Source organism: Taeniopygia guttata, chromosome 1, assembly GCF_048771995.1.
Source record: "Taeniopygia guttata chromosome 1, bTaeGut7.mat, whole genome shotgun sequence".
Classification (NCBI taxonomy): domain Eukaryota; kingdom Metazoa; phylum Chordata; class Aves; order Passeriformes; family Estrildidae; genus Taeniopygia; species Taeniopygia guttata.
The window spans coordinates 46705800-46730604 of NC_133024.1; the positions used below are offsets into that span (position 1 = coordinate 46705800).

Sequence of the window (24805 nt, forward strand, 5' to 3'; positions counted from 1 at the left end):
TAGATTTGGCCCCTTGGTTTCCATGGATCAGAATCTTCCACATGGTATCATCACATGCAGCACCTTGCAGGGCATGAGGATTTATCTCAGTCCTCATTTTTTTGTTGCCCCCAAAGCTGCAGGCTGTGCAAATCCCACCTGAGCTGACTGGCAATGCAGTGGGGCCAAGCAAAGCTGCCTGTGCAGCGGGAGGGCAGTGTGGGAACCCAGCAGTGATGCCAGGCGTGAGACTGCAGATGGACTGGCGGTAATGGGGAAGGGGGGGCTCATGCCCTGGGAGCTTCCCCTAGAACACAAGAACGTGTTCCCGTATCCCAGGAAGGACAAAGACTTGTGGGAGTGAGACCAGAGGAGGCCACCATGTTGGTCAGAGGGATGGAGCACCTCTCCTAAGGCTAAGAGATTGCGATTGTTCAGGCTAGAAAAGGATTCAGGGTGGCCTAATTGTGGCCCTCCAGTAACTGAAGAGAAGCTACAGGAAAGATGGACCAAGACTATTTACAAGGGTACACAGTGACAGGAAAAGGCGGAACAGATTGAAAAATTGAAAGAGAGTAGGTTTATATTAGAGATTGAGCGGTGAGGCACGGGAACAGGTTGCCCAGAGTTGTGGATGCCGCATCCCTGGGAGCATTCAAGGCCAGGCAGATGGAGCTCTGACCAAGCGGGTCTGGTGGAAGGTGTCCCTGCTCATGGCGCGGGGGATGCACCAAGATGGTCTTTAAGGTCCCTTCTATCCCGAACCATTCTACTATCCTGTAATTCTATTCTGTAATTCTACGATTCTCTGATTCAGGACAATTAACAGAATCAAACCAGCCGTTTATTTTTATTCAGCATGATGAAACCTGAGCACAGCAAAGGTTTAACAAGGGAAAGAAGATCACCCTTGCTACCCGCGTCGCCCTCCTCCTGCACAGGCACTGTGCCTGCGCTCCCCATGGCGCGGTGCTTCCCCCAGGAATGCCGTACGCAGGCTGAGACCTGCCCGGGCTCCCGGGCCGGCCCCTCGGGGGCAGCCGCAGCGGGGCAGAGCTGTGAGGGGCCGCGGCTCCCGCCCGCCCTGCAGGGCAGCGCCCCCACAGCGCGCTGCGCTCGCTCCGCCGGGCGGCGGCTTGGCCTCGCCGGCTGCCGTAGCGGGGCGGCGGGGGCCGGGGCCGCCCGCGGGGCTTCCGTGCCGCTGGGCCGGGCCGGGCCGCGCCGCGCCGCTCGGGCCCGCATGGCGCAGCACGGCCCCAGCGTCACGCTGTCCCTCACGCTGCCCATCACCTGCCACATCTGCCTGGGCAAGGTAACGCCGCCGCCGCCGCCGCTGCCCGGCCCCGCGGGCCGGGGCTGGCTGCGGGGGGCAGGGAGGTCCGGCCGGTGGCGGCAGCTCAGGCGCCCCGTCGCGGCTGGACGCTCTGACCCTTGTGGCCGGGGTTGTGTCTTTTAAGGCTGCGCAGCTCCGTGCGGGGAAGGAAATTGGGGTGTGCGCCGTGCCCGGCAGGGGCCGAGGCTTGTTGGCAGCCTCGGGAGGTTGGGAAGCGCGCGTTGTCCCGGCGGGAACGTGGCGGGAGGTGTGGGATGGGCCTGGAAGGCCCCGGGTAAGCCGTGTGCAGCTCCCGAGGGGCAGGTGCTGACGTTTGGGGGCTTTCTCCCGTTACTAGTAGGGTACTCTATTGTAAATGCTCGGGGAGCTTGTGTTTGAGTGTGGTGCTGTGTCGTGGAGGACGAGTGAAACAAAGAGGGGGCGTATAAGCAAGCAGATTTCTTAAGTATTCAGCAAAACTGCAGCAGTCTGAAGAAAAAGTTTCCGTTTCCTCTCCGACCTTTTCTCAGTTCCTTTTTCTTCTCCCACGGGAAGCAGAGGGCTCTTACTAGTCTGTTCTTCACTAAAAGCCCCAGAGCTAATTTCACGGCTGTCACTAATTGCTTCTCAAATTCTTTGCGCATTTCTTACTTTTTTTTTTTTTCTCTCGTTTTCTTTTCTTAAAGCACAATAATAATTACAAGGGGAGAAGTAGCCTTTTATGTTTGTACTTTGGCACGGTAATGTCTGGTTTGTTTCTGCCTCACCTGGCCTTTGCTCCCAGACCTTCTCTGTTGGAGTGATAACAAAAGAGCAGGAGCATTTGGTGTATGAAGCAGGCGTTAGCATTAGTAGTGAAAGTGGTCCCTTTTCTTAAGTCTCATAATTCTGACAGTGTGTTACTTTAAGCAACCACGTTTACTCATTTCTTGGGTTTTTTTTTGTGGAAGCTAAGCAAGATTTCCTGGCTGTTGTCATGTTACTTTTCTTTTTTCTGTTTAACTGTCTAATGAAAATGGAGTAGAACCCAAGCATACTCTGTATGTAATACAGCATGGATACCTTCCACTCTGCAAAAAGTGGAAAGAGTGAAAAGAGGAGAGTGAAATTAAACTGACAAAGATATTTGCTATTTGTTCCTAGTTACTTTCTGATCTAAGCGCTTAACGGTTTGTTTAGGAGTTCATTCAAATCTTGCTGTAAAGCCACTGAGTTATTCCAAGCCACTATTTCATACTTTCACTTCCTTCTTAGATGTTCCTGAGTTTGTACTGGAAGAGGGTTCCACCCTCTTCCTTGCTCTCTTGCACTGAGATAATACATTAACATATATAAATGAATTGTGAATCTATTGGTGATTAATGTAATAAAGATATTTGAATGCTCTCATTTTTAGACGTGTAAATCTGTTTAAATTTTGACAAAGCTGACAACTCTGACTGCCCTTTCTGTTTAACCGACATCTTTGTCTCTAGCTTGGAACTTCATTGAAAAAGTTCACCAGAAAAACCCATTTTCTCAGGATTAAGGTTGGAGAAAGGAATTTGTTTAGCCTGTATTAAGGAAAAAATCTTGTCAGTTTTTATTACCTTTTAGGGGAGAGCAGGGAGTATCATGGGGGGTTGACATAATACTGATACTTCTGTGGTTTATGGCATAGACTTCAAATCAAGTAGAAGGCCCACCCTAAACTTGGAGTGTTTCTCTTTCTATCCCTGCAAAATTTGCAAAGGTTTGAGTGCAAGATACAAACTATTCTCTGTGCATTATGGTAAGAGGATAAAAAAGGAAATGTTGAAGAGAAATCCTTTTAATGAGTTGGCCACTCATTGTTCTTGATGGAGCTGAAGTCTTGGGTAGCAGGGACATGTTAATCCATTTTGTTAACATGAACAATGTCAGAAAGTATATTGGCAAGATGTGCAAATAACCATTTAAATGAAGAGTGAATTGCTTGTATCAATTTCATGTTTGTTTCCTGAATATTCTTTTGGTACAGTCTGGGCCGTCTTCTAACACAGCTGCATTTTTTAATTAGATAGCAGATCAGAAGCCATCTGCTTCAGACTGTTTTTCTTGTCCCAGAATGTTTGGAGGTCTCTCTTGTTGGTTTTGGTGTCTACAGGTTGCTTGGGCTCGAGACGCAGTTCTGTGTTGGTTGAAACAGTGTAGGATATCTGGGATTGGTTCACTGACTGGGTGTGTCTGATTTTTCATGTACCTGCTCTTCCGTTAGTGCTGCCTGAAGGCCCAGAAGTGCCTTCAAAGTGAAGTCGATGTGTACAGGATTGGATGTTGATCTGCATAGGGATGACATTATGTTGGAGGGGAAAAATTAGGAAATAGCTCAAAATTACTAAGCTTATTAAGCCTTCTGAAATAAATTGTTGTCTTTCTGGATATTATGGTCAATGAATGAACTGGAACTGTGCTGTAATTCAAGTAAAATGCTTTTTTAGTAGTAGGTGTGTCCTGATCTCCTACCCCCTGGGCTTGTCACAGTTGGTGGGAGGGGCAGTGGCAGCACCAGTCATTGTGTGACATTTCAATAGCGGCTTTTGCTGTGTGCCTTGCTTTGTGTGGATCCTGAGCCAACTAAAGTATAAAACCCCAGCCCTGAAATGAAACTTGTAAAGGTGTGTAAATCAGAAGCACTGTACCCTGGAGAGTAATAAATGTGACTTACTATTTTGCTAAAGATATAGAGTAATCATTCATGTGTGATTCTGTGTCAGGTTTGGGGTAACTGAGGGTCTCATGCTCCCCGGGGGGAAAACCTGCACTCATGAAATGTCTTTTCCTGTTTGGATTATTTTATGTTACTCTGCTCTGTATCTTATCATCACCATCCATGTAACTATTCTCAGGCTGCTTCGGAGTAAGAAAGAAGTATGGCTAGAGAAAAAGTTGTGGTTTTTTTTCCCTGCTAGCTGCAGGTGAGAAGGCTCTTTTTCTTGTAAAATAAAGCAATAACTAACAAGATTTTTTAAATGAGAAATAATGGAAATTGTAATATTTAACTGTTACCAAAGCATTGGTGTGCTAATGCTTGCAATAAACACAAAAAAGCCTTCTTAATTAGAGGTGAAAGTTCAGTTTCTTTCTGTTCACACCTTCAGTAACTTGAGTTTCTATTTATGTGTAGATAATTTCTTTGACTCTCAGGACCGTCAGATTGGAGGTCTTAAAAATACTGTGAATCCTAAGGTAACAGAGGCATAGAGAGTGAATTGGAGAAGAAGGTGACAGATCTGGGCCTTAATTCATATCCATTAATATTTCAGTGGTTAAACAGTTGGGTTTTAGCTCATACAGTGCTGATCATATGGGTACGGTTGCTACAGGACATGTCTGGTACGTTGGCCCAAGTGGTTACTGACTGTTCTTTCCAGGTGCTTGCTTCTCCCTGCCAACATTTCATTTTTCCTTTTTTGTTTGACTACTTTACTAATGGAATGAAAGAGGAATATCTTGGAGATGACGAGGAACTCTTTTTAAAGATGAAGATTCTCTTGAACTTGGGTTTTAAGTGCAGTACAGTAAAATTTAAAGTAATATATATTGTGATGTTTCTGTGTCTAAAAATACATTCCTTGGAAAAAGACAGGATTGAAGGAAAAAACACTATTTTAAGATCCCTAACACAAATACTAATGTTAACAAATAAGAAATTTGAGAGTGTGTATTACAGTAAGCTATAGCAAACTGCAAAAAGGCATAAAGTCTTTTTCTTCTTTGTCATATTTGTTCCCTCTACATACATTTACTTTCAAACAGGGCTTATAGTTAAATGCAAGAGAGAATAGTGCATTGTCATTAATATTTTCTAAAAGTTTGTTTACCCTACCGTTTTGGAAGGGGAGGGAAAGCTTGAAAGAGTCTGTGTCTGATTGGAATATTTAATCCTTCAGTTAGCTGCCCCATTCTTGGGTAATGACTTATTTAGTAGCAATGCATATCTAGCAGGAGACTAGAATTAGTGATTGCTGGTTCACATTTCAGCTCTGTGGTTTTGGCCCTGATCCTTTTAAAAGCTGATTTCCATGAAGCTGATTATCCGCAAGGCTAAAGTTAATCTGTAACACTTTATGTTCCAGTGATACCTCTTCCACAGCAAAGTGTTGGAGGGCGCTAGTAGAGATCTCTCCATGCCTCAATTTAGAAAAGGCACCTACTTTGGTTGTGTTCTACCTTGGGAAGAGAATGCATTTCGCTGGAGTGGCTGGCTATAGGTCATGAAGGCTGTGGGGTAAAGGAAAGGTGCTGCTGCTGCTCTGGTTATTAACAAGCTCTTGGAAACAAAGACCTTACTTCTGCAGAAATTGTTACAGCTTATTAAAAGAGGGAAATCTGGTCTTGTGAATCAGGAGGTTGCTCCTAACTAGCCCTGCAAAACAACAATGTCACTTTCCTGCAAGGCCAGAGGTGCACTGAGAGATGGGGTTGTGTATTTTCATATTTTGTCACTTGAAGGAGTTTTAAGGTATTCATAGAGTCTGTTTTTTTTTTCCCTTTTTGTTTCCTCTTTAATGCTTAAAGGTCCGTCACCCAGTTATCTGTGTGAACAACCATGTTTTCTGTTCCATTTGTATTGAAGTGTGGCTGAAGAACAATAATCAGTGCCCAGCTTGCAGGATTCCCATCACGCCTGAAAATCCCTGCAAGGAGATTATAGGTAAGGACAGGTTTAGGCTTTGAAATAACTTTCTAGTATTTACTGCTGGAGGAGATTGCTTTGAGTCCAGAGATGTCTGGATACATTTTCTTCTGTGTGTTTTTTACCAACATCTAGGGAAGAATTAACTGAATCTTTAACCTTGTAGCTATTAAGGATGTTACTGGAAAGTTCCAAAGACATTGTGCGTATTAACAGCTAGATTATCCAAACACAGTAAGTACCCAATGGCTCTAATGATTGTTTCTAAATCTTGGTTGGATGGTGCCTTTAACTGAAAAAATGCATTCTCACCTATACATTCCAACCCGTTCACCTAAGAGACCTTAGCTAAGAAGTAGTGTATTTCAATCCAGAATCTTGAATGAGTATGCGGGTTTTTTTACTTGTTGTTTTTTTGTTTTGTTTTGTTCATCACTTCCTCCTTTTCTGTTTTTTAAGAAAATTACTCTTAGAATAGAAATAAGATGAAGCTACAGCAACTGCATAAGGCTCTTAACTTCCCCAGAGCTAGGAAATACTGCAGTCTTTATTTGACATAAAATATCAACCCTGCTGTTTCATTCTAAGAGAAAAAAATTATCTGAATAATCTCACTTTAAAAACTTACTTGTACTAATTAAATGTAACTTGTACTAATTAAATGTATGCTTCATACCCTGCTCCTTTCCTTGAGTTCTATTTTATTTGTATGGTCTTAAATAGCTTAGGATTCTGTTAAGGGAAAAAATAAGTTGTAAAATTTTCTTCCTCTTGTGAATCAAGATTTTGACTTCTAAACATCACTAGTAGGCACTGAAGTTGAATCTATTTTTAAAGTGAAAGTACTTTAAGTCTTCCTTGGTAGCCAATTGGTCCAGTGTTAGATGCATTTGTAGTTGATAATATGAAAAATTGTATAAGGTGGATTACTACTATTGAATTGACTGAAAAGGAAACAGTATCAGTGCTTCTTTCATCCTATTGTTGCTTTAGGAGGAACAAGTGAAAGTGATCCTATATTTAGTCCAACAGTCAGAAAACACCTACGTAAAACAAGGCTTGAATTGCTCCACAAAGAATATGAGGTAAGGACAAGGGGAAGTGTTCTGACTTTCCAGATGAACTGCAGATGTTGAACTACTACATACAAATGGTCCTTTCACTTTGAGTCCTGCTGTTTTTAATTTGAGTAAAGGTGTATACTGTATCTGCATGAAACTCAATTGTATTAAAATGCCACATTTTGACTAAGGTTACAAGAGAGCATTTGCTGGTGCTTGAAATGGTCCCACTGAAGTCACAGTGGTAGTCTTTGAAAGCAACAGTCAGCCAAGTAGAGCCAATTCTTTAGTTTTGTGGGAATTCGACACCCAGGTGGTATGGCAGCATTTTCTTTATGCATATTAGGTATGGGGAACTTTTTGTTTTGTCTTCAATACAAACACAGACATTTTCTGAAATAATTCCCTGTTGCTCAGAGAGACTAAATTCTGTCTTAAAGAATGTTGCTTACTGTAACCTTCTGGCATAGGTTAATTTTTAGCATTACTGTTTTATTGTTTTCTGAAAGTGAGTAGATGCCTGAAGTTAGAGCTGAATGCTCCAAATTCTCTTGGGAGGAAGATTAAAAGGTGTTAATAAGGAATGTGCTTAGTTTGTTTTCTCAGCTGTTGTTTCCTCAGTAGCAGCAGTGTGAAGACATCACATATTTTTGAAGGAAATGTGTCATGAGGAGGAGAATGAGGGAAAGGAAGTGGACTCTCTCTATATCCTTAACACTGGGGAAGGGAGAGCTATCTTTCATGACAAGCTTGCCCATAGCTCAGGTTCTTTTAGTCTCTCTGAGAGAAGGAGTAAGAATAAGATGCTTCCTGCCTTTCTGTTGAATCAACTCCAAATTCATACAGCTAGTCATAGGATAACATGAATTTCTTCTTAAAAAAACACTTAATTTAAAATGGTTGTTTCCATGCTGGGGGCAGGGGTGGGAATGATTATTTGTGAAAATATGCCTTGGATTTATGTAAATGCTATATATGGCCTCGTTACGTAGTGTGACCATGAACAACTCATACCCTTGAATTGATAAACAGTGTAGAAGACATGTTTTCACGATAAATGATTTCTGTTCTCCCTTTAACAACAAGCTTTGGAAGGTTTTTGCTTCCCTGTGGCTTTAGATTGATACAACTAGGAGCTTTGTTCTTTGCATTTTGAGAGTCTTCCCTAAGATGTTGCTGCTTTGGTGTAGCTGAAGCAGCCTTTTCCAGGCAGTGTTCTGTCTGTTTTGAATTTGGAGACTTTCAGCATCCTAACGTGACATTTTAGAATAATATGAGAGAAACACTCTTAAATAACAGCAAATGAGTCAGCAGAGGACGACCTTAAGAACACTCTTGATACAGGAAATCCTCCCACAGAGTGCCCTAATAATAGATCCATGTTGCTGAATGCTTTGAAGCTTTTGGTCTGCCCGACAGTTTGTTCAGGGTCCTTTATGTAGTCAAGGGATTCCCTGCACTAAAACCTTCAGTATGCTTGAGTGTGCAAGTTGATTAAAATCCTGCCTAAAGCACAGTACATAAGCATACTTAGATATATGTGTAAGCGAAGGCATGCATCTGGCCTTGCCAGAACCCATGTTTCTGAAGTGCTTTGGGAACTTTCCAGTATTATTTAATTAATCTCACAAATTATTTTAATTCCTCTGAATTTCTGACACCTTTAGGATGAAATAGAATCCCTGCAAAAAGAAGTAGAACATCTGAGAGGTAAAAACCTCAGTTTACAGATACAGATGAAATCTCTTCTGGATCCTGCGGCATCAGCTTGCCAAAATGAAGAAACTAGCCAATCAGCAAATGAAGCAAATACCAGTGGCCCAGAAACCCCAGAAGAATGGAGCAAAAAGCTGAAAACTGCCAATGATATGTGCGAAAAACTGATGGATAATGTGGAAAAGCTAAGGGAGGTAATAAATGTAACAAACACATTTCTTCAGCTATTTTGTAGTGTAACTGTTTTGTGTTAGTTAAATGGGAGTAAGAGCTATCATGACCTTCGGGTACTTCATAGATCTAGAAGGAGGAGGAAAAAAATTGAATTCCAGTTGGTGTATCATAGTATTTCCATATAGCCCTTGCAAGTGTCAGATGTTATTGCTTGTTCTCGTGAGTCTTGTATGTGACTCTTATTCAACTCCTCTGTCACTCTATGACTGGGTAATTGGATTATAGTAGCACTTGTCGACAGTATTGATGACCAGATTTTTCAAGCTTGCCATAATCTATATAATATATCTATTTTGCAGCATTCAGTGGGCAAACACAGTACAGTTGGCTAAGGCAGATTTTGCACTATTGCCCTCCCTGCTAGCCGATATTTTTGGTGCAATTTGCTGAGACAGAGTAACTTGACCCTTTGACCGAAAATAGACAAGCTTCAGCATTTTCTGACCAGAATATCATTTACTGGAAACCTGCAGACTTTTTATACATCTTGGTGCAATATAGAAGTAAATCTGATACTGAAGAAGCAAAGATTAAGGAGAAATATGTGAAAATACCTCTGAATAAAAGTATCTTGCAAAATATACCTGCAGTCACAAGTAAGACCACTTTAAACATTGAAGAAGAATGAAATTTCAGATTAATTTGAAATCAAGGTGGAAAAACGGGACTTGTATTTATTCAAAATGTTGCCTTGATTTCTTCTCTGAACAATACTGGGTTACTTCCTGCAAAACTGAAACGTGGTGTGTTTAGGACTTCTTTTAAAAAGTTTTTAACATTTAATAGTGTTCACACTTTTTCTGTGCTATAGTCTTGGAGGCACACATTGTGCTGTTCTGCCATTTTATTAATGTGACACTTCTAGGACCCTGGGTGCTTCTTTTTCTTTTTCTCTTTTTCTTTTGGAGTGACTAAGTTTTTAACTTTTTCCCCTAGGTAAGTAAAAAGGACACTGTAACAGGAACTGAAGAAGGGTTTTACTTGGATATTTTTTCAATATAACTTTAGCCTTAGCAAGAAAAGAGATTTAAGTGTATGAAGTGTCTAAATTCAGTGAAGAGTTAGAAAAAAATAGAGGCTTAGATAGGCTTTAGGGAAGAATTCTTAAGCTGTTGTCATAGAATCATTTAGGTTGGAAAAAACCTTTAAGATCATTGAGTCCAACACTTTTTTCCTATGTTACCTGTCCAACAGATGTTCAATTCCATAAGTACCTAAAGTCAGTTGGCTCTGGCAGACCTTGTCTCACTTGTCAGCATGCACTGCCAATCCCCATTCTGAACAGTAAGAACCCTTTCCCATTCACACACCTTCTCATCCCTAAAAGTACCTGACCCAGGAGTTTCAACCAGACAGGACTTCCCACTTAGACAAGAACCCTCAGTAAAAGTGGTTGCCACCACTTCCTTTTTTGAAACTAGACTGAATCAGGAAATAGCGACCACCTTTATCATTTAATGTTCTAGAGCAGACAAATATAGGAATGCCCAAAGTAGGTATTATTTATTACTTTGGAGTCATAAAAGTTATGGGAATGGTGAAACAAACTCCATAGGAGAAAGCCTAGACTAAGTACACTCATTAAAAGTGCATTAATTACATTAACTCATTAATGTAGATATTGTGCTGTAAGTGGGGGTCACTTGCAAATTACTGACTTGGAGGGTAGAGCACTAGAGGAAGAAGGCCAGAAGAAGGACACCAGTGGGGTTCAGTCCTGCCTTGTCATGTGTCACATGGATGCCTTGCCTATCAGTGCTACACAAGTAATGAAGTATTTTACTTGATTATGTAGCTGGGGGAGCTGTGTTTTTGGAAAGAGAGAAAGGGCTTGGCCATGTTGTCAAATGGTTTGATGATACTTTGGAACTGAGCACTCCTCAATTCTCATTCATTGCTTTCAGGATAGTTTTTAGTGCATTTATTTTTTAAATACCGAGTAGTTGACATTGAGCCTGGGGCTCACCTTTCCATTCTTTGCCACAAGTCTCTAGTTACTCTTTCTGTACTTAGGAATATTGTGGTGTTAGGGATGGGGGATGTTTGTTTATATTTTTCTGCTCTATATCTCCTCCCCCTCACCTGGAAAGATTGCTAGGGATTTGTATGAGCATTTAAAGTTCTCTGCCTCTCTTCTTGCACTGTTTCATGCTTCTGAAAAAGTATATTTCACTCCTGAGCCCATCTGCATAGCTCTTTCTTCAGATCTAGCTCTAGATCATACTTTTATTATGCAGTAGGAGCGTTATCTAATTGAGGCTATGAATTATGAGTCCTAGACTGGTGATGCTGTTTTTAGCATAGGGAGATTGAGCAGACTCTAGGAAGTGCAAAGAATGTATTCTGCTTGTTAGGATAGTGGCATTCATTGTTCTGAAACACGGTGGCAGGAGAACTTCTCTCTGTATGAAGTGTGTTGTTAACAAGGGTGTCTGCTGAGCTGAGAAGAAGGAATTGACCTCAATTCAAGGAGTAAGAATGGTTGTGAATCAGGAATCTTAATCAGAATGTCTTGGAAGAAAGTGAAGAAAGACTGCAAATAGCTTGTCATAATGGATTTACATCCACAGGATAACTATGCTTTAAAAACAAGCCAAAAACCCACAAAGTAATCTTTCTCTAATTTGGAATGGAGGAAGCTGTTCAACATTAGTTTTGCTGATACCTGCACATTGTAATGTTAATGTACTTAACGTATTTAGTCATGTGGAAAAAAAAACATGGAATTGCCATTAGTACATCTCCTTAATGACTTTCTGTGCTAACTAACATAGCTGTGTTTATTTCCCTAGATAGGACACTTGCAATGTATTTTGGGAATATAAATAAAAAATGTCTGTTCGCTATTCAGTTTTGCAAACCATTTCCCATGGTGATTTTTAAGTGGTGTCCCTGTCTGAAGGCTGTTTCCTGCCTGCACATTTCTAGTTCTGTCTCTTTAAAAAGGAGAAACAGCTTGTCCTATAAATATTAGAAGTCATTTCTCTTTTACTGTATTCTTATTTTTTCCTTTTCTTTTCCTTAGGCAAATAAGAAACTGAGCGTGGAAAACAATAGCCTTTTAAGAGAGAATTTGCGACTAAAAGCTGAAGTTGATAGTAGATCACCCCAAAAGTATGTGAATATTTTAAAAGCTACTATCTTTTATTTCTAGACTGTTTAACTGTTGTAGGCCTGTTTAACCTAAAACTGTGGTGGTGTACATGGTGTTGCATATATGTCTCCAGGTATACTTTGGAATTTTTATCCTCATGGACTTAAGTGAAAAACAAAACTTAGAAAATAGCAGCGTGTGAGGGAGAAATGCAACTTAGAGAATTGCAGCAAATCCACAGTGAAGAAATATGAGTAGACTACAAGTGCTATTCCTTTGTTACGTGGCCAGTACTGAAGTACTGGGTTTGTATTGAAACACTAGATTTGTATCTGGGCAACATATGCAGAATTGAGCTTCTGCAGCATGAGAACATTCTAAGAGCTGACATCGATGTTTAATACTCTGTTTTAAACAGTTATAATACCAATGACGATACCCTCAAAAAGCAAAAACTTCACCATAGTCATTACAGCTGTGATCTAAGGTACCTCTTCTTGGTAGTACTTTGTGAAGCAATATATTGATATTTTTAAAGTTCTTTTCCTTTCTTTCATTGGTTTCCTACCTTTCTTCTTTCATTTGTTTCGATATTAAAAAGTTAATAGCTGTATTGGCCAAAAGTTTATACTTTGAGGAAGGGGATTGGGAGGCACCTGTGTAATGTGAAAAGAAAGCTCTCTGGATTTTGTTTTAGTTCTGGCAACACACCTGCTGGAAGAGAAAATTCATCCTTGTAGAAGAGCTTATTTGCCACACTGCTTGTTATTAGAGACAACACAAAAGAAGATGCATTATACTTGTGCTGCGGATACATGAAAGCACTTTCTGCCCTGAAGACCCCTAGTAAGATAGAGCCCTGTTTAAGGCCCTAGCAATGGCTTCTATAGCGTGGTGTGTCTTTTCCCATAAGACTCAAGAGTGAGTTGGCAAGGATGGCAAACTTAAAAAGTAAATAGATATAATTAAATAAATCCTAGAAAAGACCAGATAATCTAAATTGATTTCTACTTTTCTGCTATAAGGCAAACTCCCCAGTGGAGACAATTTCCCTTTCTTCTAGCTTGTGCATGCTTTACCATGGTTGCCTAAAACAATAGCCTGTCACTTTCTGGTTTAGAAGCCCAGATATAGCCAAATGTTATTACAAATTGGACAATGTCAGGATCCGTCTTGCAGTCCAGATGCCCGCTAGATTGGCCTGTCTGTGTCTCTGCTATTACTTTATTATTATTGTTATTATTTCAGTCTCCTAAACAAATATCACATCCTGCCTGCCTATTTGGCATTATCGTTGGCCTGTGATAACTCTAGAGCTGTGCATGGGATTTAGGACATTAATTGAATCAGGCTTAAACTGTGCTAGGAACTGTTCAAACACTTCTGGAGTTTTCATTTCTCTACCCTGATTCTGCTATTTTGAGTCTTCCTTTGCTTTGAGCCCAGTGGTGTGCTACAAGAATTTAAGTACATGCAAGGAAAAACTTGTCCTGAAAGAAACCCCATAGCACATTAAATTTTGATCAATCCAGCCTATACCCATTCATTCCTTGTTACATCTTAAAGATTGAATTTGTCCAGGTCATCTAGATATGTATGACTTGAGAGAAAAAGTAAACTTGTATTTATTTGGTTTTGCTCTGCACTCAAGAATTTCCAGTGCCGATGGTTTTCTGAAGTCATAATGCTTAGAACTGGAACTAGACTACAAGTGAAGTCTTGGTAGCGCTAACTAGAACAGTAAAACTGTCTTCTGTCCTTAAAACATCTTATATCAATACCTTGCCATACCTTTTCTGTTGTTTCCTTTTACTTGACACTTCTAGCACAATGGCCAGTACCAGTTCTGCTAAATAGCTATTCAAAAAGTTACCTTCTTTCCTCATGTAGCATTTGTGCTGTTAATGTTCCCTTTCAAAGTGTGGGAATTAACCCATTTCTTTGGCTTTCTTTAGGTTGATGTTTTGATGCATAACAAACTCCATTCTTTCAAATCCCAGGTACATCCTTCAGGTGGTGAGAAATCTCTCGTATCTTAATGTTGTTAGCAGAATTTTTAAATGAACTTTCATTATTGTGGTCATTAGTCTGGTCAATATCTAGATCAGACCTAACATCAGACATTTTTAAAATATTCTTTCAGCTCTGATGGCAAACTTTGATAATATTTAAAGGGTCTTTCAGCTAGGCTTCAGAATTTGAACAGGATTTGCAATAAATGAATTTTCTAACTTGCCTATAAAATCAGAATTGAAGGCATAAGCATCAGAGCCCAACAATGTCACTAGAATTAAGTTTCTGTGCAAGTACATGGATTTGCAAGTATAGTTGTTCCTGTGTGCTTTATTCAGAAGTTTTCAGGAGGTAATTTTTGGAAAAGTATCTGAGTAGGTCTTAATGTAATTTAAAACACCTACTGAATTGGATTTTTGTAATTTAGTGTCACCAGTATTGTTTCATTTTTTTATATATTTCTTAGCTTCAGATTCTCTGGTATGGATTCATGCTTAAACAAATTACTAAAGTAATTAAGTAAAACTGGTGTCAAAATATTTGTAAAGGTTTTGTCAGTATTCAGTCCCTGTATATCCCAAGTGTAGTTCATTTTGTGCATGATGACTTTGGAGCTAAATGGCACAACATAAATTGTTTTAGTGGACTTTGCTTTACAAAAGAAGGAACTCTAATGGCAGGTGAATGATCCCTTTCTAACACAGACTCTACCTCTCACATCACCGGGAAAAGTACAATTAGCCTCCTTCAGTGGTCAATAAAAAACTTTCCTTTTATCATAGACTTGGATTGTTTTTTCTTTGTTCTTATCCATTAAAACCTGCTGGAAAATGTCATGTATGTCAATAAAATCGATATTTCAGCCATGTCAGGAATTTTTATACATTTTTTTAAACTGATGATGTTGATTTATTGATTAGCTTTCTATTTTTTTCCTAAAAAAATTTTGAGACTAGACCTTCACCAGAATATCAAACCATTATTTAGTTGGGACACAGGTCTGAAAGGCAAATGAGGGTAAGTTTCTAGCTCTGATTCTTACCAAAGACCTGCTTTAGTCTTCCATTTCTCAGGCAAATCAGACTGATTCATGGTTGTTGTTTGTTCTCTCTTTACCTTTTCTCCTGATGAATTTTCAGCAACTTCCACTTTCCCAGTGAAGAGCAAAACAACTTTTGAAGCTTAAGTTTTTCAGGATAATAAAGCCCTATTACTTCCAGCTCTACTTGAAATAGAAAACTGTTAGGTCTATTGGCAGGGCACAGTGGATCTAAAAGCATTTTTGGCAAAGGGATGTTTGCTTTTTACCTGAAGGAAAATAACTAGCAAGTCCATCTACTCCAGGGTATAGTGTATTTTATGAATGGTTAGATTCAAATCGGTTTGAACCAGACTTCTGGGCTTCCTAGGAGTCTTTTCCCTAAATATTTAATTCCTTCTGCCAGTTAAAATCCCAGTCTGAGAAACTATCTGTAACATGCATAAAATTGTTGCATTATCTTTTTTCTCTGGTTTTGCAAGTTGTTTTATTGTTGCAGTTTAGGGAGGGAGGAGCAGTTTTTCAGTTTTATTGCTTATCTTGTCTAGATTTGTGACTTCAGGGTCACTGAAATCTAAACCCATTGACCCATTGACTTTCTTCATCGTTCTTTACATTAAATTTGTACCTAACTCAAATATTTCTGCACATACCAGAATACAAAATTCAATCTGCATTTCACCAGACCTATAAATAGGCTTCTAAAAACCTGTGTCCAGGGTGCAGAGGGTAAGAACATTTTCTGTCTTTCCTGGTAGAATACTGGGCTATGGTCTCACCTCTGCAAGTTTCGTGGTCCAGAGGAATGACCATTTTCGAACACTAGCTGCAGTGTGGCCTTAAAAGTAAAGCAGAGGAAAGTAGCATATAGCCTTCAAATGAGCTCTGAGATCTTGAGTCATAGCATTAAATCCTGAGAAAGTGCCTACTTTAGTCATGAAGATCTAAACCTTAGGCAGATGGGTGTAGACATTAAGATCACACTCTGGTTTTGTGTGAGTTTTCCAGTAGGTTTTTTTTTAGTAGTTCTGAAGTAATTCTTTCTAGCTTTTGTTATTTTCTGACCCTGGTGATAATCTGCCTTTCTTACATGGAAAATTGTTACACTATGACATGAAATAACTCACACAAGCAGGCTAGATATAAAAGGAAAGAAAAATAAATTTTAAAAAAGCAAACTTTATCTTCTGACTCTACTATATATACAATAGCAAAAGTGACAGTGGATTGGAGGGTGAAACTGCTGCCTCTCCAACCACACTGGTCACACTAACAGTCTATCAATTCTCTTCACCCACAAAGAAGAATGCAAAACAATCATTGTGTATATGAACAGTGTGAGAAAATTCAGTAGAAATATGTAAACATCAGAAGGCATGAAAACTTTTAGAAGAACTTTAAAACTCTCAAAAGAACAGGATGGCAGAAAGCCATTGATGATTCATTAATAGATGTAAAAATGCTTAGAGAGGCTTTGCATATTTACCCAAATTCAGCCAATTCCCTTCACGAAAGTGGAAGCTCATGTCAAAGAATGTACCTGACTTGTGTGTTCCTGGTCGACAGTATGTCTTGACCTTTTGTGGGGTTTGAGGTTTTTTTGCTTGCTAGTAATAGGCCTCATTTGGCAGTAATTTTTTTTTTAGTTCTGATGTCTATGCAAATATGACACACTTTTAAGACAGTTGTATGAAACCTGGGATGCTGCCAAGATGTTTTTGCAGATCACATTTCATAGGTGATATAGAGAGGAATTGCAGAACTGGTACAGCTGGTACACGATACCACCAAAGAACTGTAAAAGCTAGTAAGTCTTTCAGCTGGTTTGTTCTTGAATTTCCTGCCTTTCTTCCCATCTAACTGCAGAACCCAAGGGAAAATGTGTATCTAAATGATGGAGCTGGGTTTGGTTGTACACTCTGGCATTGCCCTTATCTCAAACTGTAATAAGCCCTGAGTGTACCTTGTCATTTTCCACTTTTCACCCCTTGTTTCTTTTGGAGGATTGAATCCTGAACTGCAGGGTAGTTCCCAGCCTGGGCCATCAGGTGATTAGAATTGGAGAGTCAATTTCCATAGCACCTTTGCAGCCCCAGTCTTCAGGAAGTGGTTATACAAGAAAACTGTTTGTTGCAGCTGCTTGTAATCCAGAAAGAGAAGAGTTTGTATGAGGTTGTGTGGTTTTAAATTGACTCAAGGGCTCAACCAGACAGATGTGCTGCAGATAGTGGTCACCGATGTGTAAAATAAAACCCTAAAGCTGAATTTGCAGAGATGATAGGTAAGAAGAGAAGGAAGAAACAACTGAAAAATTTGTTCTTCAATTTCACAAACAGTTTCTAAATGGACTTCTGAAGAAGTTGTTGTGGTTTAACCCCAGACAGCAACTTAAGCCCTACCCAGCCTCTCACTCACTCCCCTCTCGGGGTAGAGAAGCAGAGAAATAAAAGTGAAAAAACACATGGGTTGAGGTAAAGACAGTTAAATAGGGAAAGAAAAGCTGTGCACAAGCAAAGCAAACCAAGGAATTACTACTTCCACAGACAGACAGGTGTTCAGATGTCTTCAGGAAAGCAGGACTCCATCTGTGCCTAACAGTGACTTCAGGAAACAAACATGGTCACTGAGAATATCCCACCTTTACTTCTTTTCCCAGCTTTTTATTCTGAGCGTAATGATTTAATGGTCTGGAATATCCCTTTGGTGTGTTTGGATCAGCTACCCCAGCTGTATCCCTCCCCAACTTCTTGTGCACCCCCAGCCTTCTCACTGGTGGGTTAAGAGGCAGAAGATGCCTTGACTCTGTTGCAAGAACTGCACAGGAGCAGCTAAAACGTCCCTGTGTTATCAGCATTGTTTCGATCACATATCCAAAACATAGTCCCATAGTAGCTACTGTCAAGAAAAGTAACTGTATCCTAGATAAAATCAGGATGGGAGTACTCACACAATAACTGAGGGAGCAGTTGTGGAATAATGCCAAGGAGGGTGACTCCAGCAATGTGAGTTCTTGCTCACTGTAGGTGAGAGTTGACTGCAGCTTTCTGATTTGTGTCAAGTCAGAATCATACTGGGACAAGAAATGGGATTCTGACCAAGGAAAGGTCCTGAAATATGAGCTTGAAATGTTCATCTAGATATCCAGTGTCACTTCAAATACTATAAAATATCCACTACACATTCCTGGGGCTGGTAGCTGTGATACAGCCTTCCAGAGTGATATGTGGGGGCCAGCAGTCATGTGAAAGGCTTTAGGTGATGTAAAATACTGTTAGGTGTCTGTGTTAAAGGATCCCAATCCCGCCTGAAATGTGTTCCTGTTCACTTTATGAGTGATGATTTTGTTTTTCTGGGCTTGCGGTTTTCTATATGAAGGATGTATTGAAATGCAGTGAGATCCAGAGTCGTAGGTTTAGTGATTCAACTAAAGACATTAAGATTCAAAAGTCTGTCCATGTGTGAGGATATGGCTTTCCTTTTGGTATATGTGTGCTCTTTACCACATGTATACTAAATACCTTGACTTCTACCAAAGAAATCATCTCCTTGTTACCAAGTGTGAAATAATTCAAATACTTCAGGAAATATAACTTATTTGAATTGGCAGGTGAAACTTGAATTGATTTTCATGTAACTGTATTGCATTCCATTATCATTGTCATAAGACTATAATTTTTTTGCTATAGCGAGGCTCACTGTACATCTGAAGGGGAAAAAAATAAAAAATCTCATATGAGTGGTTTGGTTTGGGGAGATGGGGAGGGTTCTGGTTTCTTTAACCAAAATATGAATGTTTTCAAACTCTCTTCTGGCTTGCTAGATGAGTCACTAAAGCACCTATATCTGGGGTAATTGGCTGTCTTAAAAATCTGTGTCCTTGAAAATATGGGAAATAAATGTATGCAAGTCTTTAAGCAAGAACCAAAAGCAACTACTGCTCTAATGCCTAACTGCAGAAGAAACTTTGTAGGCAGCTTGTCATATGTTACATTTCTGAAAACCAAAATTCCAAAGCATGTCCCTCTGCAACAATTAACATATTAGTGATGCTATTTGCCTTTGAACAACATACTGTATTTTTTTAACCTGAGGACACTTGTTTTAAAAGTTACACTTGAGAATACAGTGCTTCCTCATAAGCAAATCTCAGGCTGTCACTAATGCTATTTGCATTAAATAAACATATTACACCATTCTTCCATTAAAAAGGAATTACCAGGTATGCATATAAATGTAAACATGTTTTAATTTCTATGTCAGCATGTCTGTTAGAGGAGACTTCAAAAAATCTTCCTTGTTTTACAAAAGCATTTTTCCCTTTCTCTCACTTGGCTATTCAGCTAAATTGTATTTTTGCATCATCTTTCTACCTTTTATTAAGGACTGTAGGGTTTGCTCCTGTTAAACTGTGTGAATAAGTCTGTTAGAGAAAGGCAAAATAAATACCTCTGGGTCACCTCTAGGAAGTGGGAAAGCTCTTGCTTGGGCCCTGCTGTACTACAGTGACTGTCGGTATCAAACTAAAATCTGTGTTCTTTTAACTGGAGGAGGAAGTAAACCAAAATGTGTTGTATATAAGGATGCTTATTTCATGTAACCCCCTTCCCCTGAAAATATAATGGAAACATTCTTGAGCTGTGATTCTGCTTTTACCTAGTTTCATAGGGGAGAGAGAAAGTCTTCTGTGCCTTTTTGCCTGTTTCCCTCTTGTGTGCAGCTAGAAATGGACCAACTGCTATAAGCAGTTGAGAAAATTTGTTTTCCAGAGAGCAAGCAAATGAAAAATTTTCTATCTTCTTTTTTTATGAACATGAAGATAATTGGGTAGAGGTCCTGTAGAGGGGAAGGGATCCTTGCCTCCATTGAGTTACAGTCCAGCTACCTTCTTTTGGGGAAAAAAGAAATCATACTAAATGCAAAACTTCTACATTGCCATTTCTTGTCTACAAGGAAGTGAGTGGTAAGCACCAAAACTGTGTGAAGCTTAGGATGATTTAATTTAAAAAGTGGTCTGCTAGCTGTGAAAGAAGTGGCTTAGACTGCTGTCTAAATCTTATCAATCACTGAACCATCTACACCAAAGTCTTCAGAGTTCTTTAAATATTCAGAAGCAGTTGAACAGTGAAATAGATTGGTAGATCTGGTCACTCCTGCCCAATTTTTGGGGGCTTATGATAGCGCTTATTGCTTTCCCCAGCTGTCCAGTTAATTATATTGCAATTGTCAGCATACAGCAGCTTCCTGCTGCTTCGGGCTCAAGACTTGAAGAAGCAGAATATGGTTTGATTGTTTGCTGGAAATGCATGTATGGGTCCATGGCTGTTTTGCCAGTATAGTTGGAGGCTACAGATATACTTCCTTCAGATTTCACTGATCCAAGGGTTGCAGTGGGAGCATTTTGTGAGGAAGTGAGCTGATGGAATGGGGAAAATGGAATGTAAATTCAGTGTGACTCTGACGGAGGGATAGGCAGACAAACAAAGAAAAACGTAGAAATTTCAGGCAGTGTTTGTGCTGAAAGAGTGAATAGAAGTCTGTGCTATAACATGGAGCTGCAAGATGGAAAATGGAAATTCAGTGTAAGCACACATACAAAATTGTCCTTTCTTTGTGATATTAAACCTTATTTGTCATAGTTTTAGGGTGGCTGCAGGTCCTTCCCTTCTTTCTAATAATATCAGAACTTCAATTATTTTTTTCTTTCTGTAAATTGAAAGCCTTGGATTGAGCAGGGAATTCCCTGGTGCTCACCTGTCAGTGACAGGTTAGAATTAGTCAGGGCATATAGCTGAAACCTTCACCTTCCCTCTGGGGAAGGTCAGTCTTGAAAGCTGGTGGAGGATGAGGGGAAGGCGAGTCTGTATCATGGAAGTTGAAAATGTGCTCAAGCTTGAAACCCCACAAGCAGACAACTTTCCCAAACCACAGGCAGCAGGTTTTTGTATTGGAGTCAAGACAGAAATCAGATTGTTCTGGCTGTAAAGCTCAGAAAAACAAGTAACTCAAAGTAAGTGGATATGCCATCCACAGGATGGGTGAGGAAAATACGTTAGCTAACAGGAACATAATTGAAATTGTCTATATAAGTATTTACACCACCTCAAAGGACTAATGCAATTTCGGCATTTCATATCAGCATTTTGTTTTTGACAAGGTGACATTGTGAAAGAAATGTATTGTAAAACACTGCTGTACTGTAGGAAAATGATTGAATGTAAATATTTCAAGATGTGGACCACTGTTCAAATGTTATCATAAATCTTTGCCATTGTTTTAGGGGATAATTCTTCATGCATATTTGAGTTGAATTGATAGAACCAGCCCCTGTAAGGGTAATCTGCTTGTTATTGCCTTGCTACCTCTAATACTTTAATTTTGACTTTTCATGTATCACCTCTACCTGTATATTATTTGTGATGATTTCAATATTTTTTTCATAACGAGCGGAGAGGAGTTCTGGTTTTTGTTTTCAAATTAACAGAGTGTTTAATAGCTTTGTTCTGTCTTGAAATGAGCTTGCAAGCTCTCACAAGAATGCCTTTCTCCATCTTAATATTTTCTTTATTTTTTTGTTATTGCAGGTTTGGTAGGTTTACAGTAGCTGCACTTCATTCCAAAGTGGAACAAAGTGAACGTGAAATGAACCGTCTGAAAAAAGCACTGGAAAGAAGTGATAAATACATAGAAGAAATAGAGTGTCAGCTTTTACAGCTGAAAAAGGCAGGCAAAGGAAGCCAGACAGTGAGTGCTGTTAGTGAGAGAGTGCTTTCCACAGATGCTGAAGGAGGTGAGAGCAGTGAAGATACAACATGTTTGAAAACCCAAGCTGAGGAGAAAAAGGCTTTGAACACCAGTCAAAGTCCTGACAGTCTTGAGCAACTGACAAGTGGTGGAACTTGTTTAAGCTCTTCTAATCAAGATGGCTTGAATAGCTCAAATACCCAGTGTGCCCCAGAGAAAGAACTATTTCCAGGATGTCACAGGGTTATCCTGGATGAAAATAGTACAAATATGGAGGCCTGCTTAGAAGACCAGTGGAATAAAATTGAGGAATGCACCCCATACAAAGATGAAGAACTTTATGATCTTCCACCACCATGCTCTTCTTTTCTGTCTCTCAGTCGCCTTCAACTGAACACTCCTGATGGAAAAGAAAATGCAAGAAAACCATCAGCATTCCTGAGAAAACTGAAATTTGAAGAATTTCATGACACTTCCGATGACTGCAGCAAAGATTCTTCTGAGCACAGCACAAGCAGCTGTAATAGCGAAAAGAAGCTAAACTGTTTTACTGCAGGAAGATCAGGGGTTTGGGGCACCTGCCCAACAAATTTTGCTGCGAACTTAGATTTTGATGGATCAGAGCAAAATTCAGTAGCTGGTCAGTCTGAAGAGAGGACAGTAAAGTCCAGTGATAAAACAAGTTCTTGCTTACCTAAGAGGTTACATACTCTCTGCTCTTCCGAAATGAACCGCACAAGAACCTCCAGCGAGGCCTCTATGGATGCTGCCTACCTTGATAAAATTTCTGAGTTGGACTCAATGATGTCTGAGTCAGACAACAGCAAGAGTCCGTGCTATAATTTCAAGTCCTCTGATCTTGACGGTTCTTCAAAGTCAACAGAGTGCGCTAAACTTCTGAATGGAGCAGAGGAGAATCTAGAAGAAATGAATGAGGAGCAGAGTATGAAGTGTCCAGAGACAAGTGATCTGGTAGCTGACAGAACTGGCTGGAAAACTGCTATGTTTTCCAACCTCTCCCCATCTGACATAGATATGAATGACCACTTTCCACTGTTTACAGGCCAAAACGTAGTGACTACTGATGCCAAACCTCCAAACTCTTTATTTCAAAGGGACTTTTCCCCAAATGTACTGTTCAGTAACTCACAGAGGTTATTTGAGGAACAGAAGTTTGGTTCATGTTTTTTGAAGACGTCATCTGATCTGCAAAGTCAGATTAATCCTCCTTGGGTGTCTTCCTTTACAGCTGAAAGGAAGAATAAAAATGTCGGTCAGTCAACCAAGAGGAAAATTCAAAACAGCCTTTCCAGTGCTAGTCCATCAAAAACCACCAAAAACTGATTCTGCTTAGGAAATCAAACATGACTCAAAGTTGTAAACCTGCAAATGTTTAATATTTACAGGTGAACTTAGTTTTTAATGACTTCCATGTAGTTCTGATCCTGTCATTTTCGACTATGTGAAAACTGAACTTTCGCCTGCCCATTGCAAGCTCTTTCCCAAGGAAAAACCATTCCTGATTCTTTTGACTGGGCATTTTATTTACTTAGGGGCTTGGGAGTTTTTGATGCTCTTTAAATTATCAGATTACGTGCTCTTCCAGTTGTGAGCACAGCTAATGGCTCCTTCACAGTTCTAAGTGATCTTGTCAAATTAGTCATTTATGTAAGAATTAGTTTTAAAGGTTATATTTCCCATTCCTAAAGATTACACTTTGTGCATGTAAGGCAGCTACTGACCATATATCCTATGGATTCATAAAATTGCTATAAATTAATGTCAATTTTGCCATAAAACTTGCCTCCCAGAGGAAATGTTCCTGCTTAGACTATTTCACAGCACTGTACTGTACTGAAATTCTTGTGGGTGTAAGGTAGCAGCCCCTTTCTTTTCAGAGTCACAGCACTTCAGTTAGAAAACATCACTTTTAACACTGCAATTATGGCTTGTCTCTTTTTGAAGTTAAGCACAATTTTTAATTTAGTTCCCAAAAATCATTGTTATTCTAAATGTGTTTAGTATGCCTGTATAGACCATAAAAATGGGTTTGTATGCTAATGATTTGTTTACCTAATGTGCACTGAACATCTTACATTAATACTGTACCATTTTACATTAATACTGCATGCTTTTCTATGTGAATTGAATAAAACATGTTATAAGCACTGTAATCTTTCGTTTTGCCTCAAACGAATTAGCAAAAAAAAGGGGGAAACTTTTTTCCCCTAATTTGGAAAATACATACGTAATTTTTGTAAAGCATAAATCTGAGCTTATTCACAAAAATATTTTTTAAAATCTCCCTTTTACTCCTTGTTAGACATAGTACCATTCCAGTGTCAGCATCGATACAGTTGATGGAAATGGCTTTTGGCCTCTCTGGAGGTGACTCTTCCAGAAAGTATTGCATAGGTCAACATAATGTGATGGCCTGCTACAAGCAGGAGACCTAATTAAGCAGCAGAGCAAAATTGGTTTCTTTGCATTATTGTGTTTTAAGTTTTTTTAAGGCCATATTTAATTACAAGATGCAGTGTTTTTTTCTTTCTATATAGAACTCTGATGGCATTTCTTAGAAACAGACATCCTCGCTTCATCAATACCTATGATATGAAAAATCCATACACTGCCTTTTGTCCCTTTGAAAAGAGTGATAGCCACTTGGAAAATTTCAATGGACTGGCTCATCTTGTAGAGTTAGGTTCTGTAAGCTGTTTCTGTTGTTCAGCTGTAAGCTGAACAAGAACTACACCTGGCATTGTAATGTGAGCATGCATTTGTGCAATTGATGTGTTCGTTCTGAACCGGGACTTTTCTTTTTTGAGCTTTACCAAAAAATCATCATTCAAACCGTGCATGCAAGGACTGTTTTGTGGTGACAGGGAGGATGGCATTGTGCTTGCATACACTCCTTTTGGTATACCTCCTGAATTTTTAATCTTCACAGAAAAATCTA

At 39.6% G+C, this 24805-nt stretch overlaps 1 protein-coding gene across 2 annotated transcripts; it reads left to right on the forward strand.

Moving 5' to 3' along the window:
- Window positions 1-1021: 1021 nt before the first annotated feature.
- On the forward strand, window positions 1022-24020 carry OBI1 (ORC ubiquitin ligase 1). Of its 2 annotated transcripts, XM_002199598.7 has the most exons (6): window positions 1022-1291; window positions 5831-5966; window positions 6942-7033; window positions 8677-8919; window positions 11985-12073; window positions 21687-24020. In XM_002199598.7, exons 1-6 carry the CDS (start codon window positions 1220-1222, stop codon window positions 23188-23190), a joined length of 2136 nt encoding a protein of 711 aa, XP_002199634.5. In that variant the 5' UTR covers window positions 1022-1219; the 3' UTR covers window positions 23191-24020. The 2 variants fall into 2 exon arrangements, with proteins under 2 accessions (XP_002199634.5, XP_041571562.2); XM_041715628.2 differs by lacking the exons at window positions 1022-1291; window positions 6942-7033 and having other exon boundaries at window positions 5828-5966.
- Window positions 24021-24805: the final 785 nt, after the last annotated feature.